The sequence below is a fragment of the Hibiscus syriacus genome, unplaced genomic scaffold, assembly GCF_006381635.1.
Source record: "Hibiscus syriacus cultivar Baekdansim isolate YM2019G1 unplaced genomic scaffold, ASM638163v2 tig00110044_pilon, whole genome shotgun sequence".
NCBI lineage: Eukaryota > Viridiplantae > Streptophyta > Magnoliopsida > Malvales > Malvaceae > Hibiscus > Hibiscus syriacus.
Genome location: NW_024062574.1, coordinates 383,880 through 411,736, shown reverse-complemented (window position 1 = coordinate 411,736; position 27,857 = coordinate 383,880). Strand labels below are relative to the sequence as shown.

Below are 27,857 nucleotides of genomic sequence, written 5' to 3'. Positions count from 1 at the left end.
TCGAGTATGTCACGTTTCTTATTCCAACAGCAAAGAGAATAACCCCAAGTCAACATAAAACAACAAAAATTCTGGGACGATGAATGAACAGTTCGTTTCATCAATGTGAACATCTAATTAAAACTTTCAACATTGACACTTATGCATATGACCTAAAACAATTTTCAACAACAAATAGGAAATGATTGTGAATTTGTGATACAGGACAACAATCATACAACAAACTTGAAAGAAAAATAACAAGCAACATAAAGGAGAAATAAGAAGAGTTAGTACCCTCCTAACAATACCATGAGTGTCAGAAGCTAGACGTGCATCCACTTCGGTCGAAACTTGACCAGGGACTAGCTTCGCCAAGTCTGCACCAACATTTACTAAATCCTACACTTGATGAACAACCAAAAGTGAAACAAATTAACGACCCGATTCTAGTTTTCCCTTATTTATCAATGGACATGAAAATTAGATAGCATAACAAAAAAAATTAAAGATTACAAACCTTATTATAGAAACAAGACAACCTCATTTCAGGTTTGTCAAGCTTAGAACAAGGTGAACCCGCCAAGGCCATATCCACAGCATTCTAAACCAAAAATCCACTAGGCAATTTGTTATACATACAGAAGGTTTTAAACTATGTTTATATATCAATGACAATGCTTACTCTGAAAATGGTATCTGGAAGGCTCAATATACCCAAAAGCAGTGAAGAGCTAACAGTTGCAACAGTTGGTGGAAACCTACAAATTTCAATAGATTAATATAAACAAAATTAGTCCTTTTTACACTAAAAATTTTCATTTAAAAAACCCAACATTCCAAAACAAAATCATCAAAGATGACAGTGTCAGGAACTATCTCACTGAAAGTAGACACAGCATCCAGTTCAGTAGTCAATCCTGAGTCTTCCCAAAGAAAAACAAATTTTAAAAACAACCCATGGATCAAAATCCAGAGAAATGAGTAAAAATGGTTACAGATTCAATCAAAAAAGGAAACAGGGAGGTAGATAACCGGTCTTTGAACTTTTGAACATTCTAATTTTATCCCATAAATTATGACTTTTGTTTTTAATTGGTCTTTAAACTTTTGAACATTCTAAATTATTTCTCAAACTTTGAATGTTCTGGGGTGATTACAAGGTATTATATACTAAAAAATTTTATTACTCATTGAAAACACTCACACGCCCCATAAACAATATTGCTCAAACTTAGGAACTCTAGCGAGAACAACACTCTTTTTTAAATGATATTTGGGGATGTTATTGAAACATTAAAAAAAATTCGGGATCAATATAGAATAAGGTTCATAATTTTGATATGTGAAATGTTCAAAAGTTTAGGTACCAATATAGAAAGGGATTCATATTTTGGGGATTAATTTGGAACATCCAAAAGTTCGAGGACCAATTTAAAATTAGGATCATAGTTTGGGTGTGTATGGTGCAATTAACTAAGTTTTGTCATAATGGTAGATTTGGGTTAAATACACTTTTGCCCCCCAAAGGTGGTCACGTTTCTCACTTTTGTCTCTAATGAAATTTTCTTTTTTGCTTTGGCTCCTAATTCATACTTGTAACCACGATAAAAGCAGTCGAAATTAGTTGCTTTGGAGAAAAACAAGTCTTCAGAAAACCGAACATACTCATGTCTAACAAATACTCGAGAAAGAAAAACAGTTACTTGCGGGAAAAGAAAGACAATTTATTCGGAACGAAACAACTAAAACGTAGCAGATTTCGAACAAACAATAATGGAGCTGATGTGATTCCAAACTCCTATTTTCTGTGTATTTTTGGATCAGAATGTTGGAACTGGATAGAGCTGTTCATAAGATCTTCCAAACATGGTTAATTTTGCTGAAGGGGTACCTTTCATCCCCATCTAATAATTGCGGAACCCCAAGTTAGACCTGCGCCGAAGCCCGCAGTTGCGATTGTATGGCCTGGCTTCACCTTCCCGCTTCGAACGGCTTCGTCCAGTGCCAAAGGAATGGATGCGGCGCTCGTATTACCGTAATTCGCCAAATTCGAAATCACTTTTTCCTGCGGGAAATCTAACCGTGTCGCGACCGCATCGATAATCCTCTGGTTTGCCTGCATTAATCAAATCCGTCGGATAGTCGTGCAACAACCTCAATGGTTACCGGAATCAATTGTACACTAGGTCATATATACCTGATGGAGCAACAACCAGTCAACGCTGGATGAAGCAAGACCAGCTTTCTCAAAGGCAGATTCGAGTGATTGTGGTACACATCGGACAGCGAAGCGAAAGACTTCTTGGCCATTCATCTGTATGCAGGAATAAGAGGACCTTTTTGGAGGGAAATCTAACACCGAACCATTGGAACCCAACAGTTCTTTGGTTTTATCATCACTCATGGGGGCGCCAAGATGTCTGCAACAGGGGCGGAAACTCGATCAAATTCCTCAAGAGGAACCAAAACGGTGTTTGTTTAATTCAATAACACAAGGCGCATACCTTCCACCTTCACCATCACTATGCATGTCGAAGCTTAATAAACCATCCTCCTCGGCATCACAGGCCTACAGAATCAATGACAAATGATATCATGTTTTGTTGCATATTCATGTATGCATGCGTGTGTGTATATATATATGTGTGTGTGTGTGTACATGGAAGTTACAAAAGAACCTGTAAATATGAAATGAATCATCCATCACACAAGTGTATCAGAGAATGTAATATAGAGCACAAGTCAGGCACAAACCACTCCACACTCATATTACGTGTGTAATGGTGTTCGGAAAACTCGGCAAAGGGTACAATGCACAACGGGAACAATATACAACCTTTGATTTAAGACTATATATCTATTTACATGCATGCACTTGCTTATGCAAATTCAAGAAATCGCCATTGCATCTTCGGGAAAAGAGTTAACTTATGTAAAGAAGTTAGGAGTATATTACCTGAACTAGTACAGCACCCGCAGCATCCCCGAAGAGGATACATGTTCCCCTATCAGTCCAATCAATAAATCGAGAAAGACCATCAGCTCCAATTACCAAAACATTACGAAACCCACCTCCTGTAATTCACAAATGTAGGAGTTCAAAGTTATGACATGAATCAACATAACCGAGACCTCCTTTCTGTGAAGTAAATTTCTTTTATTACCCCTAATGTGACATGCAGCTGAGACCAGACCTAGCACAAATCCGCTACAAGCAGCCGTAATGTCATAAGCTAAAGGAGACTTCTTGCAGCCAAGCTCTCTTTGGATCTGTCGGGTTAAATAATGGTTGTCATAACAAGGTACAAAATCACTATCAGATAAAACATTCACAAATGGCTTTTCAAAGAAGCACATACCATGCAGTAAATGACGGAATACGGATAACAGTGGACTGGCAAAGCTCAAAGCATAAATAATAAAAAGCGTTCTTTGGATTCAAGAAAAAATAACCTGAGGAGCAGCTCCGAAAATATCTTCTGGAGTAGATGTGCACATCAAGATTAGGTCAAGATCATTAGGATCAGCATCTGCCATTTCAAGAGCTTTCCGTGCCGCTTCTACTGCTAGGTTTTTCAAGCTTTCCTTTCCTGTAAGAACAATTGTTAATACAAATCTCCACCGCAGGATCACGGTGAAACCATATCAACTATATATAAGAGGCATATAAGTTTCAATCTTTTACAAACGAAAAACTACACTGACATAGGGTACAATACTTACGCAACCTCTTCAAGATTTTAATCACATCAATGGGTATTTAACACAATTCTACACATAGCACTAGTATGAATTGTATCTGACCTGAAATTACCCGTCGGTTTTGTATACCGGTGCGAACAGAGATCCATTCATCAGAAGTATCGACTATTTTAGAAAGATCGTCATTGGAAACCGAAAGAGATGGCACTGCTGATCCAGAGCCAACTAACTTACAGCCTTTACTGACAAGCCTAAGTTTTATTTCCAAAGTATAAACAGAAAAGTAAATCATAAGACAGGAAAATTGTTATCCTTTCGAATATGAAAGTTGTGAACACACGAACAAAAACGATGATGCATCTTAAATATGAAGACTAGACTAATATTAACCGTCTCCTAGACTAATATGGAATCATCAATCACTAAGATGGCTTCCTAGAGATAAAATGAGCCAGAAAAAAGGATTCACCATCATATCTAGCAACCAACAAACATGAAGTATCAGTATCAAACATATCCACAAATGAATAATAACCAATACTATATTGGTATCGAGCTCAGCACAATAAGTTATTCTAGATATCTCGATACCATGGTTTGTCATCTGTTTATTCAGCTCAGACTTCTTAAGAGCATCATAAGCCAAACATCTTGCTAATACCAAGTCCGAGAAACCTCAGCAAAGCTACCTTTTCATAAACTAGGCGGATCACCGATTTCGGATTTCGGATTACCATTAACCATTCTAGCCTTGGTGCAAGAAACACAGCTAAGGAACCCCTTTCACCAATAACACTTCAGCCTACAACTTCACAGTAACTACAAACAAACAAACAGTGAAATACCCAATACTAAACCAAAGATTTATTCATTATTGAGCAAAAACATGCAAATTACCTCAACTACTTACTACCGTTACAAAATCATGATCAACAAAGGAATCTCATTTAACACCATTTAAAAAAATATAGCAGCTGATAAACTAGATTCCATTCAATCAAGCAAAAATTATAAAAAAGAAGCAGAAATGTTTTACTTGGGGATTCGAGATTCAGAAGGGGAAACATGCTTCTCTGCACCTTCAATGGAACTTGAGCAAACTACCCTCCTGTAGAAGCAAAACCCAGATCGAGAAATGCCTGTTGAAGGCTGAATCTTTGTCTTCAAACTCGGAACCGAAGGTGTGAGAAACCCAGATGCATTGGCCATTACACTCAGAATAACAAAAATAGATTAAAAAAAAACACTCTTGGAACCAGCAGCAAGCAAAAAGCAAGAATCTTTAGAATGTGAAACAAAAGAAGAAGAATGAAAGACAATGAATGAATCAATGGGTTTATGGGAAAATCTTAGGAGGGACCGAAGATGAAAAAAAGAGAAGAAGTTGGGCGATTTGGCCAACCAAATCTTGAGGGGATTCCAATGAAAAATTCTTAATTCTTTTCACTAAGTTTTAACATGCAATGAGCTGGTTTTCATTTCCCCCCTTTTTTTTTTTGGCTGCAAATCCATTCCAAGTGGTGGGATTGTTGGGCAAGGAGAAACACAGCGAGGAACTAGACAAAGATTGAACTTTTGGGCTGGTAAGAGGGTACGTGGCGAGTATCCATTGGGTGATAGTTCGTGAATTACAATGTTTTGGATTTTAGATTAATGGTTGAAATAAGCTTTCGAAATCTAATAGCATAGGAACCAGTGGGGAAGGTATTTAATTTTTAAATTAGGCAACAGTTTATTCGGCCGCACATTAATATCACATTCTTAGGTTTCCCAAACTAAATTTAAAAAATAAGTTTCTTATATTATAAAATATAGAATCGATTCATGACCATAACGATTATAATATAGTATTCATTTATAATCATTTTAATCATTGACGTGAATATTATAAAACATCACATAATTTAAAAGTATAATGATAAAAAAAACCCAAATTCAAATACTTTCTTGAAAAAAAAGGATCAATTTTAAAAGGTTGGACAAATTTAAGCATAAAAATTTGATTTTTACCCTTTTATTCTTCTACCCAAACTTTTTCTTTGCCCAAGTTGTTAACAACAAATCTGTATTGTACATAAGTTGATGTTATGAACAGTTCTTTGACATTGATAAAAGAAAGATCTGCTAAAAGTTGTGAGCAGTAAACATCCAAATCTGCATTTCAAAATTAACGTCCCCAGATGGACTTGGTGTTCTAGGTTTCATTGGCTAGCAATGGAAGATCTGGCGGCTTTAAGTCCACTACAAATGGCTGCAGCATTGGGCCTTGTCACTGGAAGCTTTCAAAGCACAACCAAACCCTAGATCTGGTTTCAACTCTTAGCTTAATGGTAAAACAAAATGCCCTTATTTTAAAAATTCGGGTTTGACATTTAAGAGTTACTGTATCTATAGAGTGTATATATCGATATACTCTCACCTTGTGCTAGCATAGGGATTTAAATTGTGACTTGTACATTAACACGCATGTATGTAACCAAGGGGATGATGTACATTCTCTAGGAGAAAATACCTAGGTATGCAAGATCTCCCATCCAAGAGTCCTTGTTACCTTTAGAGTCACATTGTGACTTGTATACTAATATGCAGGTCTGTTTTTGAGATTTTGACGACGCTCGGGTGAACAAAAATTAGGCCCCTAATTAGTGATTTAAATTATAATTTGTGTATTTGACCGCGTTGTATTTATCACTATTGCGGACATAATCGATGATATTACGGTTTTTGCAAGTATGGTGATTGTGAATTTTTAATAATATGTACTATTCTGGACATAACAGTTGTAGATATCGTTACCACTACATAACAATCGTTGCTGTGATTACAGACTAAGTAATTGTTCCTAATAACGAGTGTTGAAAAAAAAATTAAGATAGCTTCATAATAATAAGTATTGAAAGAAATGGCTCCCTAATAACAAATATAAAAAATAAATTTCAAGAGTATATAATAATATAAAATATTTAAAAAAAAGAGTGGACTTCTAATAAAAAATATTAAACATAGTCTCATAATAACAAATAAATATTAGAAAATAATTTGAATTTTAAAAGTATACCCTTAATAACAAATATTAAATAAATAGGATAACAAGTATTGAAAAAAGTTAGACCCTTAATAACAAATATTAAGAAAAAAATATTGGCAAAATATTATACGCTTATAAAATATTAGAAAAATAAATTATTAGAGTAGACCCTAATAATAAATATTAGAAAATATTGAGTTCATAATAATAAATATAGTAAAAATTAAATTTTAATAATAAGTATTAAAAATAATTATTAAAAATAATTGGGCCTTGTACGAATCAAGTGGCCTCCATGAAAAAGTAATTTTTATTACTTTGGATAACCAAATTCATATATTCCTCAATCATCACCTAAAACGTGTTTCTATAGTCTGTTTTTTATTCCATTTTAGTTTGATTCTCGTTCATATTAAAAAAAAACGAACTAAACTGTTGTCACCTTGATCGTTATTGTAATTAGAAACAGACGCATAATTTTATGTTAGAGGTGTCGTATTTATAAAATTTTAAGGAGAGATAAAATAATAAAATTTTAAGAAAGAAAAAATAAATTTTCAATAAAGTTTTAAAAAAAATGTATATATCTAAAATATATAGAAATCTGATATTTTTAAAGGGACGACAGCTTCCATCGTCTCGAGTATGTCCATTTCTGATTGCAACTGCATGGTATAAACCTCGGGAAAATCCTCTGTTTGGTTCATGAGTTAGGCCAACTGAATTTGCATCACTTGTGCATGGAGTTCTTGGAATTGTAAACCAGAGATTGAAAATAATAAAGGGTTCATATCAAATTATGTAGGTTGTGAAAATTAACAATTTACCACTATGTTGAATTGGATAGTAATAATACGTGGATTAATATTATTTCAGTTGATATCTCTGATTGTGAGTTTATATATATTTAAACATAATTAAATTCTATTTAAGAATTTAATAAATTATATATTTATATATTCAAACAACAGAAGCTGAAATTCTTGCTTTAGAAACACATCAATATTCATTTATTCATCATTGATTGTGTCGGTCGCATTTTTTCTTCTTCAATTTAGCCATGTTTCATGTTTTACATATTCTTAGAACATGGAAACAAAATTATTGTAACTTGTTTTAGTATTTACAATAAGATTTTTTTTTAATTTTTGGATAAAATGTATGTATTAAATCCAGAAGAAACACGACAAGCCGTTACGAAACAACAAGAGTTTCAACAAAAACATGATACACAATCAAACAGACCCCAATCTATACAAAGCTTATCATTAATGAGATCTGTTCTATCAATCTTTCTCCCATAAAATCGAAACAAATTAGCTCTTTGAAAGAATAAAAAATTCCAGCTTCATTGCTCTTCCCAAATACATTAAAAGAAGGCACTCCAAGCCAATTTATGCAACAAGACTTAAGGTAGGAAAACCGTCCAATGGTTGCCCCTTGTTCCCATATGTAATGGGGTAAGGGGGAGGTAAGATAGTAGGCTGCCCCCAACGCTAGGTTGAGAGCAGCTTCCGTAGGAGACATCCAAATTATGAAATACCCTCCATGGGACTCGATCACACGACCTCAAGATTAAGAACCTTGTGCTCTACCAATTGAGCTGGATGGTCATTTCGTAGGAAACCGTCCAATCCAACTCTTAATCCCAAGAAAGAATCAAACTATCCAAATCACAAAGACCAAGAATAACACCTCACACCTTCATCGAAAATGGACATTCAAAGAAAATGTGGTTTCGGGATTCAACCGCAACATCACACAACACGCAACCACTATCCACATTCACCCCCATTCTCCGCAACCTATCCTTAGTCGTAAGACGATCGAGAAACAAACTAAGCAACCATAACATGTTTAGAGACGTGCATAGAGAACCATACGAGCTTGTGCCAAACAACCCTACTCAAAATTTATATTTGGTGTTAGCAACTTTTATATTATTCAGTGAGAATAATGTTAAATGAAAGTGATAAATATTTAACCAATCTTACTCTTGGTTTCTAATTCAATCATTCAATTGATAGAACCAATTGATCATTTGATAATTCCTTTTTATATTAAATTATGTAAAATATATAATAAATTAAAACATGAAAGTAATATATAAATTTTCTCTAAATTAACTCAAAACAACAAATTATACAAATATGAAATAAATTAAAATGCTTAAACACTCACACAAAAATCTTATAATTAAACATTTAAATAAATCTGTAGATGTTGTTGAAAATCATTTGTCTTAAATAATATAATTTTACATCTCAAATGCCAAGCAAACTAATTTTATTGGCATTAATCATGTGTCCTCAAGAGCTCATACCTTCGTCTTTAATAAAAAAATCCGACATCGTTTTATATTATGTATAAATGTTTAGACATCAATTTATGCAAAATAAATATTAAAATAATCAAAAATAAAAATAATTAGAAATGCCCCTTTTTAATCAAGATAATTAACGGTTAATGTAATGATAAAAAAAGTTAGCGTAGCCTGAGTGATTAAATAATAAATAAATATAAAAATATACATTTATAATATTAAATATATCAATCGAATATAATTTGAAAAAGAAAGGAAAGAAAAAAGTTCCTTATTGTTTGATCATAATTATTTCATCTAACATTTTTTTTACATTAAAGTTTAGGTCAGGATGACTCTCTAATCCATGGTCAATACATACTTAAGAATCAATTGGGATTTAGATAAGAATTTACAGATGTTAGAATAAAATATTATTTGAGATAAAAAAATAATAATAATAAATATTATTATATAATTGAACGAAGCAAAATAAATAAAACTTAAAGTAGAGACAAGAAATTAGTTTACTCATATTTAGACACTGAATTGGATGAGTAGAGTAACATAAATCGAAGAAGAATTTTGTTGATGTAACATCCCAACCCGTATCTGACCCGGATATGAGTCCGAGATGTCACATTGACATTTCAAAACCTTTATTCTTGCAAAATAAAAGAACATTGAACTTATATTAAGAAAATACGATCATATATTATTCAATTGTGTTTGTTATAAAATTTTGAGGCAAAAACGTATTTATGAACAATAAAATACAGAATGAACAGTACCGTATGAACAATAATGAATAGTAATGTGAACAATACCGTGAACAGTACCTGGATGTTAAAAATTTTTAGATTGTCAGAGGGGAACCGATTCCCCTGCTACAGGGGACCGATACCCTACTACAGTACTGCTACAGTACTTCATAAAATACGTATAAATTCATAAAAATCTAAGGTTTCATCCGTATAAAATTTCCATTTACATATACACATTTATAACATTACCAAAATTCAATCATATGATTTTACAAAACCGATTAAAACATATCATATTCAAATATTTGTTTACATACCAACCATTATGAGTATTATAAAATACATACTACTAACTTCTTTTCTGATATGGTCTTTGGAAAGGAGAAAATGACCTGTCTTGCTTAACTTTTATCATTCTTCCTCTTCTCGGAACCTACGCGTGAAACAATCACACGCTAAGTCGTTGACTTAGTGAGACATATAAAACATATAATAAAACCATAAACATTTCATATAACAAAATGCATACATGCATCTATATCATCATTATCCACATCAACCTCATTATCATGATCTTGTACTTATCTTTTCTGTGTACCATATAACATTATATAATTCATGTGAAACATTTCATATCACCAAAAGCATATACATAACATATATTGTAGTGATTATTATCTCTTTATTAGTTCATGTACACAAAGAATTAAGTGTAAACAATAATAGCACGATATCATATAATAATGCAAATACTTTTGATATCTTTTATAGGCCCATGTACACTGTTGAGAACTGAAGGTATGTGAGTACATTGAGGTTGTGCACTAATGTTGTCACCACAGCTCGTATAAGTCCCACTGAGTGGCATATGAAATTTGTCCCGAAGGACCACTGTATTGTCCTGAAGGACCACTGTATTGTCCCGAAGAACCACTATAACCCTCGACTCTTGGCATGCCAACTATACCACTAGCTCTCATATCACATAACATGAGCATTATCATTTATACATTTCATATCACTTGCTCTTTCACATAACTCTTTATCACATTTCATATGATCACATATTTCTTTCTCTTCTGTCACATACCATATGTATGTGTAAACATATATCTCATATCACATGTGCATATCATCATGTAGTTTATTTTCGTGTAATTCATATTACTTATCATATGATTTCATATTCATATGTCACATAGCTCGTATCACTTTGCATGGTTTCACATAAACCTATATATGTATATTATATCTTATTCACATATATTTCCCATATAACTCATATCATTTTATTCATATCTTATTCTTATATCTCGTCTATATTCATTCACTTAATCTTCTATGTTCATATATCACATATTCATATCATTCATTATGTCAATATCATAAGCTTATGTAAACATATATATATATATATCACTTATATCGGTTCCTATGTCTTATCACAATAGCATATACCCATACCTCATTGCCACATATTCATTTCATTCCCTATGTCCTTATCACCTAACTTCTTTCATATTCCTATAGCTTATTATTTATCATGTTATTATTTACTTATATTTATATATATATCACACAATACATAAAATAACATGTCAACCTTATCATATATACATGTAACCATGTAAATCATGTCACATACTATAACCTTTTAACAGTTACTTCTTACCATGGTAACTCCGTCACTGGCTCATCGCAAGCCAATGTTCGTTCTATACATAAGCACAAATTAAATTGCACTCACCTTAGCCTTGCTTTGATTCGATCCTAATTCTTTGATTGTTCTAGAACTTGTTTAGGCTCAATATCTACATAAATATAATTTTCAAAACAATTATCAGAAGCCTAAACCTTAAACTTGATGTTAATAACTTAAGCTAGTTTAATGAACCAAAATTCCACTTTTTTCTTTAGGGGGAATTGATTCCCCCCAGGGGGTATCTGTACCCTCTGCATAATCTGGAATTTTTCGTTCAAGCCCATAAATCACATTTTAAGCATGAAAATTCACTCAATTCAACTTGAATACTTCATATTTCATCCCCTTTCATATTCTTAACTTACATATACATGTTTAAACTCATTTATATCCATTTATCTCATCTTAATCCTCAAAATCCTCTCCTCTTTATGAACTTTAAGAATCATACTCAATTTTCAATATGTTATAATTTCAATTCTATCACTTCATATATCTTAATTAAACTGATGACAAGTCAAATTTAACTTCAAGTTCAACTTATCAACTATTTTTCGGAAATTCATTTAGAAACTCATTCTCTTTAATCTTTCATAACCTCTTCATCTTTTGATTTTAAGATAACTTTTTTTATAGGAATTGAAGGCCTCGTTAAAAACCTCATTCTTGATTAAAGGAGCTTGTAGAAAAGCTCCTTAATCAGCAGAAGGAGAAAAATAATTCCTTAAGATTTCATTAACCATAAGAAACATAAGATACAACCAGAAAACGCCTCCCCTAACATAAACAAACAACCCAAAATAGCCAGAAGAACCCTATACAACAACACTAGCACAGCGAAAACCATATAAGCTATAACAACAGTCACAAAAATGACTGACCAGACTTAACACCTGAATTAAGCCCGAAAACCAACACATAAACAAAACAACTAAAGCAGAAGTCGAATATCACAACTGACTCAAACCATAAAATCCAAAATCAAAAACAAAAAGCCCTGAACTTCCACACGAAGAGTACAAGAATCTTCTTCTGCCCTACTGCCTCTTCTAGCTCGACTTGTCGACATAGACCATCCAAACCTCCAACTTTAGAGCCTTCAAGATCAGAAAAAACTCCCTCTCGATGCACCTTCCTCTGAGACTTCTTGCTTTGACTTTAACATGGCTTCCTTTAGTGGGCCGAGAATTTTTCTTGAAAATTTCGGAGAGAATTAAATATAGCATTTCTCTCCTCCAAAGCTCTTTGTTTCTGATGACCATCCACTATCTCGGATTTCGATAGCCCCATCCCATGACCAGCAAGCACTTCCTTTTATACCACCAATACCTTAAAACCATCAGTAGGTATGGTCGAGGATGGCATAACTGGCAGCTACATGTTATCTTTAATAACATCCTTAGACCCAACGTGCGCCCTACTAACACTCTCCAAGGTATGCAAAGTGCCACCAGTTTGGCAGGCATGATCCTTCACAGTTGTCCCACTAACCGAACTAACATTTGGGATCTCCAACAACATATTACTATTTAATATAACCTTGGTCTGTCGTGAACCAACATTTCTAATTGGAGCCAAACGCCTACCACTAACATCAAGAAATATGTGATGCACATCTTTCAAATTTGCACTATCAACTCTAGCATCACCCACTTCCAAACCCGAACCCACTAGCTTCCTCCAAAATATTAAAATTTGCACTCCTCTGGCCAACTGAACCTAGCGTAGCTGCCCCATTACAATTTGTCGGGTTATCATAAAACGACAGCTTATGCCCATGCATATTAGACCCCACTTGCGCCCTCTCGCTCCCTCCAAAGAATTAAAAGTGCCGCTCATCTGGCAATCAGACCCATGCGCAGTTGTCCCGTAACGGACTGTCGGGGACACAACTTCCACAACCCTTACCTCATCAGAACAAGGACCATTTCCAACTTCCTCGGCACCTGAACCACACATTCTACCACCAGTATATGTGCCTTTAAAACACGCTCGAGTTTCTAGCTGAGCATCCTTAATATTAGTGGAATCAAGATTAACTCGAGGAAACGTTCCAGCATCTACTGCCAACTCGGAAGGCTTAACGGGATGATGAAGAAGAATGGAGAAGAGTTTTCCAAATAACTCTCTCTCCACATGCTTATCTCTTAATAAAGAGATAATTATCTTTTAGATAAAAAGACCATAATACCCTTTATTTCCTTTGATAATTACTAACAACTTTCAGGAAATATTTCCAAATAAATCATTGAACTATTCAACTATTTTACTTTGACCAACAAATTCTGAAATATTTCAATTTGGTCACTAACCTGATATTGAGGATGTTACAGTTGAGGTCTGTATGAATAGTTTCCTCAAGACAGATTCATTCTCTCCTAAGTGCTTCGAGTAACGTTGGACGTCGGTCTCTCAGGATACACAACAAATGATCACAATAGTAAGCACAATCGTAGTGATCAGTCGAACACAATCTTGTCTTTCTCTATCACCGGAAAGAACGAATTTGAAATGAATTTTCTAAGTGATTTCCTAATTCAACTTTGTGAATTGTGTCTCAAAGTTGTGTCTAACATTGTCCCTCCACTATCCTATTTATAGGTGAAGGGACATGAATCAAAAGGTTATGATCTTTTGATGAATAGTTAAAACATTTCATAAAAAGAATTGTTGAAAAGCTAATAAGTATAATTGAATGGATGAAACTAAAATTTAAGTCAATTTACCAAGTGACATGACTTATTATAAATAACATCAATTTTATTCAATTAAACCATTATTTTTTCAACAACAGATTGCCCACCAAGAGTGACGCTGATAGGATTCGAACTTGACCTTACAAGCTTAAATTCCTGAATCCCAACCACTTATGACAACACTCTTTAACATCAGTAGTAATCTACACTAGTTTTAAAATTATAAAACTCTATGATAATCATTTCACCCTTATTTATGCAAAAACATTCGTATGTACATATATCTCGACCCATACTTTCAAACTATATCGATATTTAATTTATTGATCGATTAATCTAGATCGAGTATCAATATAGATGGTGAAGATAATTTCGTCAAGCTGCATAGCTCATTCTCGTAGGCATAGAGCTGTGAGTTTTGGTTTGATATTTGCCAACTTATGTCCGATAATTGAATGCCATCATGGTGACAAAGATTGAACACCGCACTAGGGTCACTAAAACAGGATACTTGCTTGCTTGTCTCCACTTGGCCATTTAAGCGATGCCACATATCGGTCCAGAGTGGCCCAGTCATTATGATGATCACTAGCACCGTCGTTGATTGGCATGTCGTCGATGGATTGATAACGGGGCTCAATGATCGTTTCTTGATTGAAAAGTGGACTTTCAAGTCCGGGCATATGCGTAAACATTGCATGCTTATTTGCATCAATAAAGCTTGAATTTTCCATCTTGCAAGTGTTTCCCATATGTCGAAGAATTCGATCTATAGCCTCGTCGTTGCCGGAGCAAACCATCAACGGAGGCTTAGGGCTCTCGAGGGTACTTCTCGGATGATTCTTCTTACTAAATACACGGCAAACCACCCAACCATCTTCACACATACAATCTCCAATGGGATTGGACACATAAGAGTATTGGCTAATCTTGTCTTCGAGTCTATACTCATGCATAATCCAATCAGATTTTTTACCATGGGGAGCTCTTCCTTTATAAAACACTAATGTCTTCCTCGATCCGATTCTTTTAACATCGTTATAGATAATCTTATCGCGCCCGGTCGCTTTCCAGAATCCGGCAGCTGTCGCACGATTCGTTCGGGTCCCCGTCGGGTATTTCTTGTCCTTATAACTAAAGAAATACCAATCATTCTGCGGGGTGGAACCTATTTTACACTTCTCTGCACCAAACAAAAAAAAAATCAGAAAAATCCTTTTACTTTTAGATATAAATATCTGTTTGAGAATAAATTTATTCCGTCAGTAGTAGCGATTCATCTTTTCTAGTTTAACCTATTTATCTCTTCAAATTAGAATGGATGAACCGTCGAAACAAGCTTGTTCCGATAAAAAAATATTTATGAGTACCTTGTAGATCCCAGGGCTCAAGCTTGTTAAGATCAACTTCACGTATAACATCAAGATCAATCTTTTGGGAAGCAACTTTCTTTCTGAGGTAATAGTGAAGGAGTTCCTCTTCTGTTGGATGAAACCTAAAACCAGGAGGGACCTCAGACTGGCCATTAATGGATAGACTCATGTCTTTTGAAGGTATTTAGATGATATTTTATACAATGGCTGGCTTTATTCCAGATGAAATATTTATAATGGTTTTAAAAATGGAACTGATCGTCCTCCATGGGAGACAAAACGACACAGAAAGAGAAAAGGCCAAAAGCAGGGAAGATGTGTGTCAAGAGTAATAGAATCATGATATTTTTATAATGGTTCTGATAATTATTTGATGCTTAATTTATCCGTTAATTCGAATTCAAATATTATAAAACATATCACGGTGGGATTTGGTAACTCATTTTTCCTCATTCACAATATAATAAAATTAAACCATTTGAATGACATGATACCTTATTCTACTGGACAAACTAATAAATAATAGAATGAATCGTTTTCTAAATACTTTAAACAACTTGTAATAACCTCTAAATCTGTAGTGGTTCGAATTTTGATATTTAATCTAAACACTTGATTTAATTGTTGATTTGTTGATTCGAATTCGAGAATCATATTTACATCATTTCGAACATCAATAACCATAAAAATATGTTAATCTCATGCGTAAGTCTTTTAAGTATTGTCCGTCCAACTCTGTTGGTAGAGGACTCTTATCCTTGTGGTCGTGGGATCGAGTCTTATGGTGGGAAATTCATAATTCTATCTGTCGGAGATCTCCTACGGAAGCTGCTCTCAACCTGCCGTTAAGGGCAGCCTATTATCCTACCTCCCCTTACCCCATTACATATGGGAATAGGGTCAACTATTTTTTTTTATAATTTTTAAATAAAATAATAAAAAATATTTTTTGTAGTGTCCTAACTCGACAAAAGGAATCTACGCACAAGCCCTTTACGACTTTAAATAGAAACCCATTTGCTTTCATTCCATCTTTAAAATGCATTGTGTCTTTATCTAACAATGACACATCAAAAATATTTTTAAGCAATCGTGTATATATTAATAATATAAATTTTTAGGACGAACATAATAAATAAAATAAATACTACTTCCGCCCTATTAAATCTGTTTTTATTGACTTTTTAAAAACAAAAATTTAAAACTAACTATGATTAGATTAAATATTTTAAAAAATAAATTTGATAAAAAATTATATATCAAAACTATATTTCTAAAATATATTTTTTATATTTTTATCAATAATAAATTTCAAATAATAATGAGTCAAAAATTAGATTTTTTATCCAAAAGATCAATAAGGAACCGTTTAAATAGGACGGAATGAAATCAATGAGCCAAAAAATTTCAAATAATATTTTTTCAGTATTTACATTTCAGTTATTTTAAATTCCAGCATTTACTTTATGTTTGTTTTTAAATTGAGCTTCATATTCTGTTTTATTTCATTTTAGTCTTTCTTGTTATTTATGAGTTTTATGTCATTTCCGTTGCATGCAATTTACTTTATTTGCCTGATTAGTTCGGCTGAATTTACGAGATAATGTTGTGAGAAAAAAAATTCACGAGATAACGCGTTCCAATAATTAATTGTTGAGATAGGGTGTTTGCTACAGTTCTAATAAAGGTCGCCGGGTGTTCTGGACGACCAATGAAGGTCGCCAGGTGATCAATGGGAGAAACAATCAAATAATAATTGTTTGGGTTAAATGCAAATTTGGTCCTCACAACTTTACACTCTCATACGTGTGTTTTAATATTTAGGGGATAATAGCATTTTCGGTCCCCTATGCTTTGTAATCTATTTGTTTAATCATTTAGTGACATTTTTAATATTTTGTTTCAGGCATGTATATTTTAATAATTATAGTCTAGTCACTAGTTGCTTATTCTGTCAAGTTTGTGTATGCTTCATTTTGATCATAATATTTTTAGTTATTTCATTTTAATCACTGATTTCATGTGTTTTATATATTTTCCTTAATTTTCGAAATTGGCCATGAAATTTGTAAACATGTTATTTTAGCCACTGTTTAGTATTTATGTTTAATTATAATTTAGTCATACATGTTTCTTGTTTATCCGACCGAGGCCATCCGAAAGCATCCGAGAGCATCCGAGGCCATTCGACTGAGGCCATCCGAACGAGCTATGCGAGGGCATCCGAGGGCAACCGAGCGAGCTATGCGAGGGAATCCGGGCTACCGAGCGAGGGTAGGTCGCCCGGATTCCCTCGCATAGCTCGCTCGGTTGCCCTCAGATGCCCTCACATAGCTCGTTCAGATGGCCTCGGATGCTCTCGGATGGCCTCGGTCGGATGGCCTCGGATGCCTGGAAGGTCGCCCGGAAGGCATGGCGACCTACGGCCAACACTGTGGATTTCACCCTATTTGAGCAATTAATCTTGGGAGTACGTTATATCGTTAAATAAAAAATTCGAGAACATTATCTCGAAAGTTTTGCCGATTAGTTCCTATACTTTTTATTATTTTAATCCCCTTTGGATGTTGATTTTAGTTTTTATTATTTATTAGTTTTCATTTTTAGTCTCCCATATTATTAATAGTTTTAATGCAGGACAATCTTGTAATTTCTCATCAATGTAGATTCGACCTTTAATTTAGATTTTTTTTACTTTTATAAATTTGGCCCTTGTTTCCTTAATTTATTTTATTTTGGTCCTCATACTATTATATGTGTAGTATAACACTACCTACTGTTGTTTAAAATGGTAGAATACCTCTTAAACTCGGTAATGAAAATCACTAGGTTTATTTCGTTCCCGAATTGATTTTCAAGAACATTTTTTTGTAGAATGGGCATGAAGAGTGTAACCCTACATCATAAACCTTAAACCATATATACTATATATATATATATAAACTATATAGTTTATATTAAAAAACTATATAATTTATACAATATATATTATTTATAACTATACATAATATATCAATATAAATTGTATAGTTTATATATAATGCATATATAATTTATATATAAACTATGTAGTTTCTATATAGTTCATATATAAACTATATAGTATTATAGTTTATACATGGTATATATAGTTTATACATAATATATATATAATATATATAGTTTATACATAGTATATAATAATATAAATATAAACTATATAGTTTATATATATAATACATATACTTTATATATAAACTATATAGTTTATGTATATAATACATATACTTTATATATAAACTTTATAGTTTATATTATATATATATATATATATATATATATATATATTATAGTTGTTTTAATTTTTTTTCTCAACTTTTAAAATGAATGCAATTTAGTTCATTTTACAATATTTTTTTCACATTTTGCAATCATTTCGATTTGATCCTTTTGTGTTGTTTAATTTATTTAAATTTAAATTTTTAATTTCATATTTGTTCAATTTAATCCTTAAAATTATATTTGCATCTGAAATTGACCTATACTTATTTCTATTTTTTAATTGGCCATAACTTTTTTATATGGGTATAATTTAGTATTTTTTGTATTAATTTAAACTTCACAATTTAAAATTATTTCGATTTGATCCCTCATCAATGTGTTAATTTCAACCTCACAATTTAAAATTATTTAGATTTGATCCCTTTGTGTTTGTTTAATTTATTTAAAATTTTATTTGTAATTTCATATTTTTTCAATTTAGTCCTCCAAATTATATTTGCATCTGAAATTGACTCATACTTATTACTTATTTATATTTTTTAATTGGCACGTAACTTTTTAAATGTGTATTATTTAGTACTTTTTTTTTATTAATTTCAACCTCACAATTTAAAATTATTTCGATTTGATCCCTTTGTGTTGTTTAATTTATTTAAATTTTTATTTGTAATTTCATATTTGTTCAATTTAGTCCTCCAAATTATATTTGCATCTGAAATTGACCCATACTTATTACTTATTTATATTTTTTAATTGGCCCATGACTTTTTAAATGGGTATAATTTAGTATTTTTTTGTATTAATTTCAACCTCACAATTTAAAATTATTTCAATTTGATCCCTCATCAATGTGTGTTGTTTAATTTATTTAAATTTTAATTTGTAATTTCATATTTGTTCAATTTAATTATCAAATTTGTATTTTTTCATAAAATTGAACCATGATTATTTATATTCTTAGTAATTTACTCTAAATCATATACAATTACAAATTATAATTCAACGTTCGCGAAAGACGAAAATAATTAATCCAAAAATAAAAATTAACCTGATTTGAACTCAATCTGTATTTGATAGAGATCCGACCTGAATTTTATCTGCCAATGATATGACCCGATCTGAACGATATTCGCCTGAAGTCCATCCGAACCTGAATTAACCTGCTTTTTAACTGCTCCGGACCTGAACTGTTTTGACCTGAACTGGCATCGATCCAAACTGAAAGTAACCTGACCTGAACTCGAACTGTACCTGGTGTCAAATCAACCTGAAAATAACCCGACCTGATCCGAGTCGAAGCATCAAATTTACCTGACCTGACATGTATCTGATTTTACCCGACCTGACAAGATCCGACTAAAACCTGAACGATTATCCGATTTTACATTCCTACTTATAATCACATTGGATTGTGGAAAAGGGGTTCCCGTTTTCGAACAACGGATCTTCCAAATGAAAAGAAAAACCCTACTGTCTTTCCTTCTATAGACTTTCATGATGCTATGGCACCTTACAATATTCTCCTCGATGTTACATTTTGCCTTCTAATCTGGTCCCATGCTTACCTAACCAAATTCATATCTTCCTCGACCATCACCTAAAACGTGTTTCCATGGTCTGTTTCTAATTCGATTTTAGTTTGACTCTCGTTCATATTAAAAAAAAACGAACTAAATTGTTGTCACCTTGATCGTTATTGTAATCAGAAACTGACACATAATTTTATGTTAGAGGTGACATATTTATAAGAACTAATTTTGCATCACTTGTGCATGGAGTTTTTGGAATTGTGATCCAGAGATTGAATAATGGAATCATGATATTTTTATAATGGTTCTAATAATTATTTGATGTTTAATTTATCCATTAATTCGAATTCAAATATTATAAAAACATATCACGGTGGGATCTGATAACTCATTTTTCATCATTCACAATGTAATAAATTAAACCATTTGAATGACATAACACCTTATTCTACTAGACAAACTAATAATTAATAGACTGAATCGTTTTCTAAATACTTTAAACAACTTGTAATAACCTCTAAATCTGTAGTCGTTTTCTAAAGTATTTTAATTTTCAGTTTTTATTATTCTGCCATTTTATTTTTCAGTATTTACATTTCAGTTCTTTTAAATTTCAGCATTTACTTTCTGCTTGTTTTTAAATTGAGATTCATATTCTGTTTTATTTCATTTTAGTCTTTCATGTTATTTATGAGTTTTATGTCATTTCCGTTACATGCAATTTACTTTATTTGCATGATTAGTTCTTATACTTTTTATTATTTTAATCCCCTTTGATGTTGGTTTTAGTTTTTGTTATTTATTAATTTTCATTTTTAGTCTCCCATATTATTAATGGTTTTAATGCAGGACAATAATGTAATTCCTCATCAATGTAGATTCGATCTTTAATTTATATTTTTTCTTTTATAAATTTGACCCTTGTTTCCTTAATTTAATTTATTTTGGTCCTTGTATTATTATATGTGTAATATAACACTACCTACTATTGTTTAAAATGGTAGAATACCTCTTAAACTCGGTAATGATAATCGCTAGGTTTATTTCGTTCCCTTATTGATTTTCAAGAACACCTTTTTGTAGAATGGGCGTGAAGAGTGTAACTTGTTAAAAGTAACACAATTCAATGCGACATTCAAACGAAAAACAAACTTGAAAATAATTGAATATGCTTTGATAAAATGAAATCATCATTTTGTTTAACAATGTGTTTTTTTGGTAGGTTGTTTAATTTATTTAATTTATATTCAATTAACGTTTAATGTGAGGTTTTAAATAAATAACTCGAAATAAATTAATCAATGTTCAATAAAAAGGATCACACTTTAAATTTTGACTTGAATCCACAAATTCCATCATTACAACAAAGTAACCGATTCTCGAGCCCTTAAAAACGAATTTTTGGTTAACGCAGACTAATTTTTGTCTTTAAATGATTTTTTCTTAAAATTGTTTTAAAATACGCTCTTGGATATTCGACCTACTTAAACCAAAAGTCGATGGCGACTCCAAATTCAAATCGATTTTAAAACCCCCATCATTTTTCGAAAATCGTATTACTTTTATCTTGTTATAATAAAAATGGTGTCGACCTCTTGGCTAGATAAGACGGCTTAGCGTAGTAAAGGAAACCAGGTTGATCATCTCCAAAAATTAATCAAGTTATATATGGTTTGAATTGCAAATTTTTATCTTAAAATTGGGATGTAATAAAAATTAATGTTTAGAAGCCATAAGGTCAACAAGTTAGCAAATAGCAGGTAGCAACGAACATGATCATGATTTCTTGCTATGAACGTAAAGCAACAATACAACAGAAAAAAAAAAATTAAACCTCATGGTTCAGGTGTTATTTTAAGATTAATACTAACAATATTCCATTTATATGAAATTCTTTTCTTTTGTTTTTTCCACCCTACTTGACAAAATTAATATTATTGTTTGCTTTATATAAATTGTGTACGTTACGTTAAAGTGAAGTAATTTCATTTGATATACAAATCTAACTCATATATATAAATAATATTGTTTTTAAAAAATATATAAATATTTGACATTAATAATCTTAAGAGTTTTAAATAATTTTTTTATAAAAAACTATTCCAAAACATTAAAGCTTAGAAGGATGGCTGGAGCGTCTACCGGAGGAGCTAGAGCGTTAAACGGAGCAGTTGAAAAGTCGGCCGGTGTCTCTGGAGATGTTCCTGAAGATCATGGAATGAAGTTTGGAGTGTTGATAGGAGATAATGAAGAAACAGAGAGGCAGACAGTTACACTAAATCCACTAAGACTTGAGGGGTGGAAAGTTAATTTGTTATCCTATGGAGGTAGACTAACACATACTAAATCCATCCTCATACGTTTACCAGTATATTATCTTTCAATGTTCAGAATGTCGGTTTAAATAAATTCATGTCCAATTTTTTGTGGGGTGGAGATATGAATAAATCCAGGATCCACTAGATCCGCTGAGAGTCGGTGTGTAGACCATTACATGAAGGCGGTCTGGGCATATCTAATATAGGACATACTAATCGATCACTCCTAAGCAAATGGGATTTGAGGTTCAACAATGAACAATCGAGTTTATGGCGTAGGGTTATTTCGTGCAAAACACGGGGAGGTGACAATGGTCCATTTCCTCCTAAAGCCTCCGACAGACACTTCTCTTGGATATAGAATGATATATTGAATTTGTTCCACTCAGATGATGGTTTTGGCAATCTATTAAGAGCAAACCTCTCCTTACAAGCACTGATCTGAGATCTTCTTATCCTCGGTTATTCGCTTTTGGAAAGAAGCGCGTTGGGAATGGCATGTCCCTCTTAGGAGAAATATATTTGATAGGGAGCTACTGTTGAAAGTAAAAAAAAAAAAGGGCAATGCACCGAATGGGTCAAAAAAAAGCACCGAATGAAATGGTCTGATAAGGGGAAATTACTAAATTTAGTCCATATACTTTAAGGTATTTATAAAATTAATCCTTCAGCTTCAACTATAAATACCCTAATTTATTTAGTTTCAAAATTATCTTAAATATTTTTTTCCAATATTAAAGATTTAGGGTTTGTCGGTGCGTCTCTATCAATTCTTGAATTCGAACTTCTTGTGATAAAATCTCCAACAGTTGTTCCGTGCCGATCACCAGCTTCACTTTCCAAAATCAACGATTGTCGTTGTTGTTGTACCTGGAGAAAACATCAGTATGTGACCTCTTTAAACTCCGAGAAATGACCGACGACGGCGGGACGTTTTCAGACTTGGATCGGACGTGGCTTTCTCGATCGATGTTGTCGTCCCCGTTACTCACACTGCTTCCATTTCCGTTGAGTGGAAGTAAGTAGTATGATTTCCCGGGAAGGAGTTCTTCATGGTGGAAAATCGGTTTACAAAACAGATCATTGCTTCGGAAATAGCATTTCCCGGGAATTCGTCCACGTTGTTTCGTGCTGATATGGAGCCGAAAACTCCATGATTCCGCCGTTGGATGTTACGACTTGGATCAGTCCATCGGCTTCTTCTTCTTCAAAGCCCCGAACAGGCAGTTTCCCATGTGTAAAAAGACAGAAAATAGTGTGCTTGTAGCCGTAGGAAGGTGGAGGTTTAAAGAAAGGGGAAAGACAATACAGTGTGTTATAGGTATTTGGCTATGAGTATCGAATATAAGCATATGTTTTAAGATTATAGTTTTATGTTCACGTTTGATTGTGTTGCACCTGCACTAAATCTTTCTGTAAATTGAGTCTCTTCTTCATCTATCAAAACTGTTACAGAACAAGTATTGTATCTTCTTTGAATTTTTTTGAAAGTCGCATCTTCAATGATTGAATTTTTTTGAGACTTTAGTGTTTGGATAGGCCATAATCTTTTAACATGATCTCTGATAGATTCACGTGGATCTGATAAAGTTAAATCTATTATCGGACAACTATATTTATTCGTCATGCTAATCTACAAGTAATCATGATGATCTTATATCTAACACTACCACTAAAGGTCACTATAAAACTTTTTGTACAATACTAATAACATACTCCTCTTTCTCTCTAAGTTAGAGACGAGTATCGTTATCGACACATTATTCTCCGTAAAACTATTGATTATGTCTCTCTGTTCAAAATTAGAAAGAATAAATTATGTACAACTAGAGATGACAATTTAATCAGAAATCGATGAATATCGACTCTATAAAATCAGATTTTTTTTAAAAAAAAATATGGTTCCAATTGGGTCAAATTTTATATAGGGGTGATGTCGAGTTGGTTGAATGGTGAAAAATCTCCGACACAACCGGATCCTTAATAATGTAATTTTTTTTCATAACAATTTATGGATAATTGTTATAATATCCCTCTATATCTTTTAGTTAGATCCTTATTTTATATCGAGTTGGGTCAGATCGGATTTATACTCTAAAAAATCAGATTGTATCAGATTTAAATAGAAAAAATATGTTATTTAGTTCATGTCAAATTGACCAAAAATCCGATCAATCCGATACATTATCATCTCTATCTATAACTACTTCAACCCACATGTTACCATCAACGATGCGTAAAACATATCTACAAAATACAGGTCCATGTCAAATAAGCCATGGTTAAATAGCGGTCTTTATTACTTTCTCATTTATACAAGATTGTGGGGAGGGTTCATTTATACTTCACATGTTCACATACTTAACATGTATTCATTCATCCGTACGTATAATTAAGGTTGTTCAAAAAACTAGATTCGGTTGATTTGGTCTGTCGATCTGTCAATCTGAACTTAACAAATTGAGTAATTTTTTTTAAAAAAAAATTATTCGATTGAGTTGGGTACCTGACCCATAATTTTCTCGGGTAGTTGGGTCGGGTCTGGGCTAGAATTTTAACGACCAGATTGTTTTAATATATATACATATATTTAATTTAAATTATTTTTTTATTTTAGGATCCTTAATATTTTTTATCTTAAAATTAAATTTAAATCCTTAAATTTTCTTAGGTTAATATTATATATTTTTAAGTTTTAAAATTTTCAAAAAAGTTTTTATTAAATTGCCAATATGAGATTTGAAAACAAAATCATGATCGATATTAATATTTTTAATGTTTTCTTTTGGAAATAAACTTTGATATATATATATATATATATCCAAATATTTATTCTTAAAACTAACTTCAAATCACTAATATTTTTGTTTCGATTGTGTATTTTGATTTTTGATTTTTTTAATGTATTTCCTATGTGATTTTTTTAAAAGAATTAAACTAATATATATATATATATATATATATATATATATATATAAATCAGATACTGGTGATCTAAAAATACAAATACTCAAATTTTATGGATATCCAAACTTAATGGACCAAATTACGAATTGACAAATTTACTATATAAAAAATCAAATACCTTATATTTTTGATACCAAAAAATATGAGTACCCGATAGGGTATAATATATCTAGAAACTAAAGCAATGAGTAAAGCCAATTCCAACCTAACCGCATAAGGACAATACGATTCTCTAACATAATATTATGTATCTCTATGCACTACGCGTGGAAGTGGAAATCAAGCAAAAATAAGGGTAAACTATATGTTTGGTAATTGAATTTTATTATTTCTCTTATTTTTTATCATACTTTCAATTTTTTAATTTAATCACTAAACTTTAAAGATTAAATTTTTTATCGCTTATTTGTTAAATAATTAATAACATTATGACATGACTGTATTTTAATCAAAGTGATGTTGTTTTATTCTAAAATTTATTTTTTTCCAAGAATTCAAAACGATATTATTTTGATATAAGTTGTCATGTTATAACGCCGTTTAATTATATAACGGCGGGTGACGAAATAAATTCATTTTATAAAGTTCAATGGATAAATTGAAAACATTGAAAGTACATAGAGTGAAATATGAGAGAGAGTAAAATTTTGTTTTTGGATAAATGAGAGAGAGAGAGTAAAGTTTAGTTACCAAACATATAGTTTTCTCTAAAAATAACGTCTAATTTAAAACGTGCAATAACCTTTTTATCCCCTTAACTTTAGCGGTTTAGTAATTACGACCCTTAAACTTCTATCGCATTCTTTTTAAACGTCATGCTTTTATTTTTATCAAATTGACCCAAATGTGATAAACAATAACATGATAACATCTTCAAACTGACATCAATTATTTTATTATTTTTTTCACATCATAATTTTTTTTAAAAATGAGCTAATTATCTTTACTAAAATGCTGATATTAATTTTCATTTACATTTTTTTAAAATTTTTTATAGTGTGAGAAGAAACGATAAAAAATAGTTTACGTCCACATTTCTATGATAATAAAATAATATAATTATTTCGTAATGTTTGAGTCAATTTAATACAAAATCAATCAACTCAAATTTTAATAAAAAATAAAGACTAAAATGATTAAACTAATAAAATTAATGAACAAAAAAGATTATTCTACCAACTTAAAATTCAACTTCGAGAAATTAAAACTAAATTAACATTCTTTAAAAATACAATTTTTAAAAAATTAGAGATATGTGAAAAAAATGAGTAATTTTATTTTTTTGGCAAAAACTAACACCTATATTTTTTTGGTATATTAAAATTTTAGGTTCCCTTAGTCCAGGGTCATAGCATACTTAAGACCCAATTGAGATTTATATAGGAATTTATAGATTGTCCACCAAGAGTGACAGTGGCAAGATCTAAAACTTTTAAATTTTAAAAGTTGAAAAACATTTTTAATCTAAATTAAAATGTAATTTTAGCGTGAAAAAGTACACTTATAGGGCGTTTGGTTCACGAAATATGTTATTACCTTTGAGAATATGATTCCCAAATTGTAACATTAGCTGATATGAGAATGTTATATTACATTAATTGGTTTGTTTTATAGGATTATAAGATTACAATATTTGGTTGAGTGAATATAAGATTATCTGAATACATATTTTATTATATTGTCTTTGTGGACATATTTTATTTTTAACAAGTTAAGCTTTTAATATCAAATTAAAAATAATTCCATAAAAAATCATAAAATTATTTTTATTACACCGTTTAAATTTTATAAAAAATCATACTTAACATATTAATATACTTAATATATTAAATGATCTTCAAATATAACCATATTTTCACAATGGAAAATGACACCGTAATATATATTATTTTAAATATATATAAAAAGTATAATGCTTGGTAGCTTGTTTTGTTTAAATTCTTTTATTATGAACGAACGTAAAATTTTATCTTAAGGGATAAATTTAAATTTACAAAATTTCAGGAGGATGAACTTAAATTTATAAAATTTTAGAGATGAAAACAGATTTTCAATATAAAATATATATAAAAATCTAAAATATATGGGTTCGTCCCTACTTCTACCCAACGTGTAAACTTTATGTATTCGAATATGCTTCAATATTTTGGTTTCTATCAGACAGGAGGAATAGAAAATTACTGAGAACAAACATAATTCTAAACAGGCATCCTAAAAATCAATTAACACAAAA

General features: G+C 31.6%; 1 protein-coding gene and 1 pseudogene across 2 annotated transcripts; both read right to left on the bottom strand.

Moving 5' to 3' along the window:
* Positions 1-1,748: 1,748 nt before the first annotated feature.
* On the bottom strand, positions 1,749-6,710 carry LOC120213717 (3-oxoacyl-[acyl-carrier-protein] synthase 3 A, chloroplastic-like). 2 transcript variants are annotated; one of them, XM_039211776.1, is made up of 9 exons: positions 6,700-6,710; positions 4,721-4,915; positions 3,787-3,935; positions 3,436-3,572; positions 3,147-3,252; positions 2,939-3,057; positions 2,487-2,551; positions 2,180-2,408; positions 1,749-2,098 (listed from the first exon to the last, which is right to left on the bottom strand). In XM_039211776.1, the coding sequence occupies exons 2-9, from the start codon at positions 4,891-4,893 to the stop codon at positions 1,877-1,879; spliced, it is 1,200 nt and encodes a 399-aa protein (XP_039067707.1). In that variant the 5' UTR covers positions 4,894-4,915; positions 6,700-6,710; the 3' UTR covers positions 1,749-1,876. The 2 variants fall into 2 exon arrangements, with proteins under 2 accessions (XP_039067707.1, XP_039067708.1); XM_039211777.1 differs by having other exon boundaries at positions 2,180-2,402.
* A 7,759-nt stretch (positions 6,711-14,469) lies between these two features.
* Positions 14,470-15,732, bottom strand: LOC120213598 (annotated as a pseudogene).
* Between the last annotated feature and the right edge of the window lie 12,125 nt (positions 15,733-27,857).

Coding starts and splice junctions, on each gene's coding strand:
- LOC120213717 (XM_039211776.1), bottom strand. CDS start 4,893: ATGGCCAATGCATCTGGGTTTCTCACACCTTCGGTTCCGAGTTTGAAG. Junction 3,936..4,720: donor TCTGAATCTCGAATCCCCAA/GTAAAACATTTC, acceptor AATAAAACTTAG/GCTTGTCAGTAAAGGCTGTA. Junction 3,573..3,786: donor AAACCGACGGGTAATTTCAG/GTCAGATACAAT, acceptor TTGTTCTTACAG/GAAAGGAAAGCTTGAAAAAC.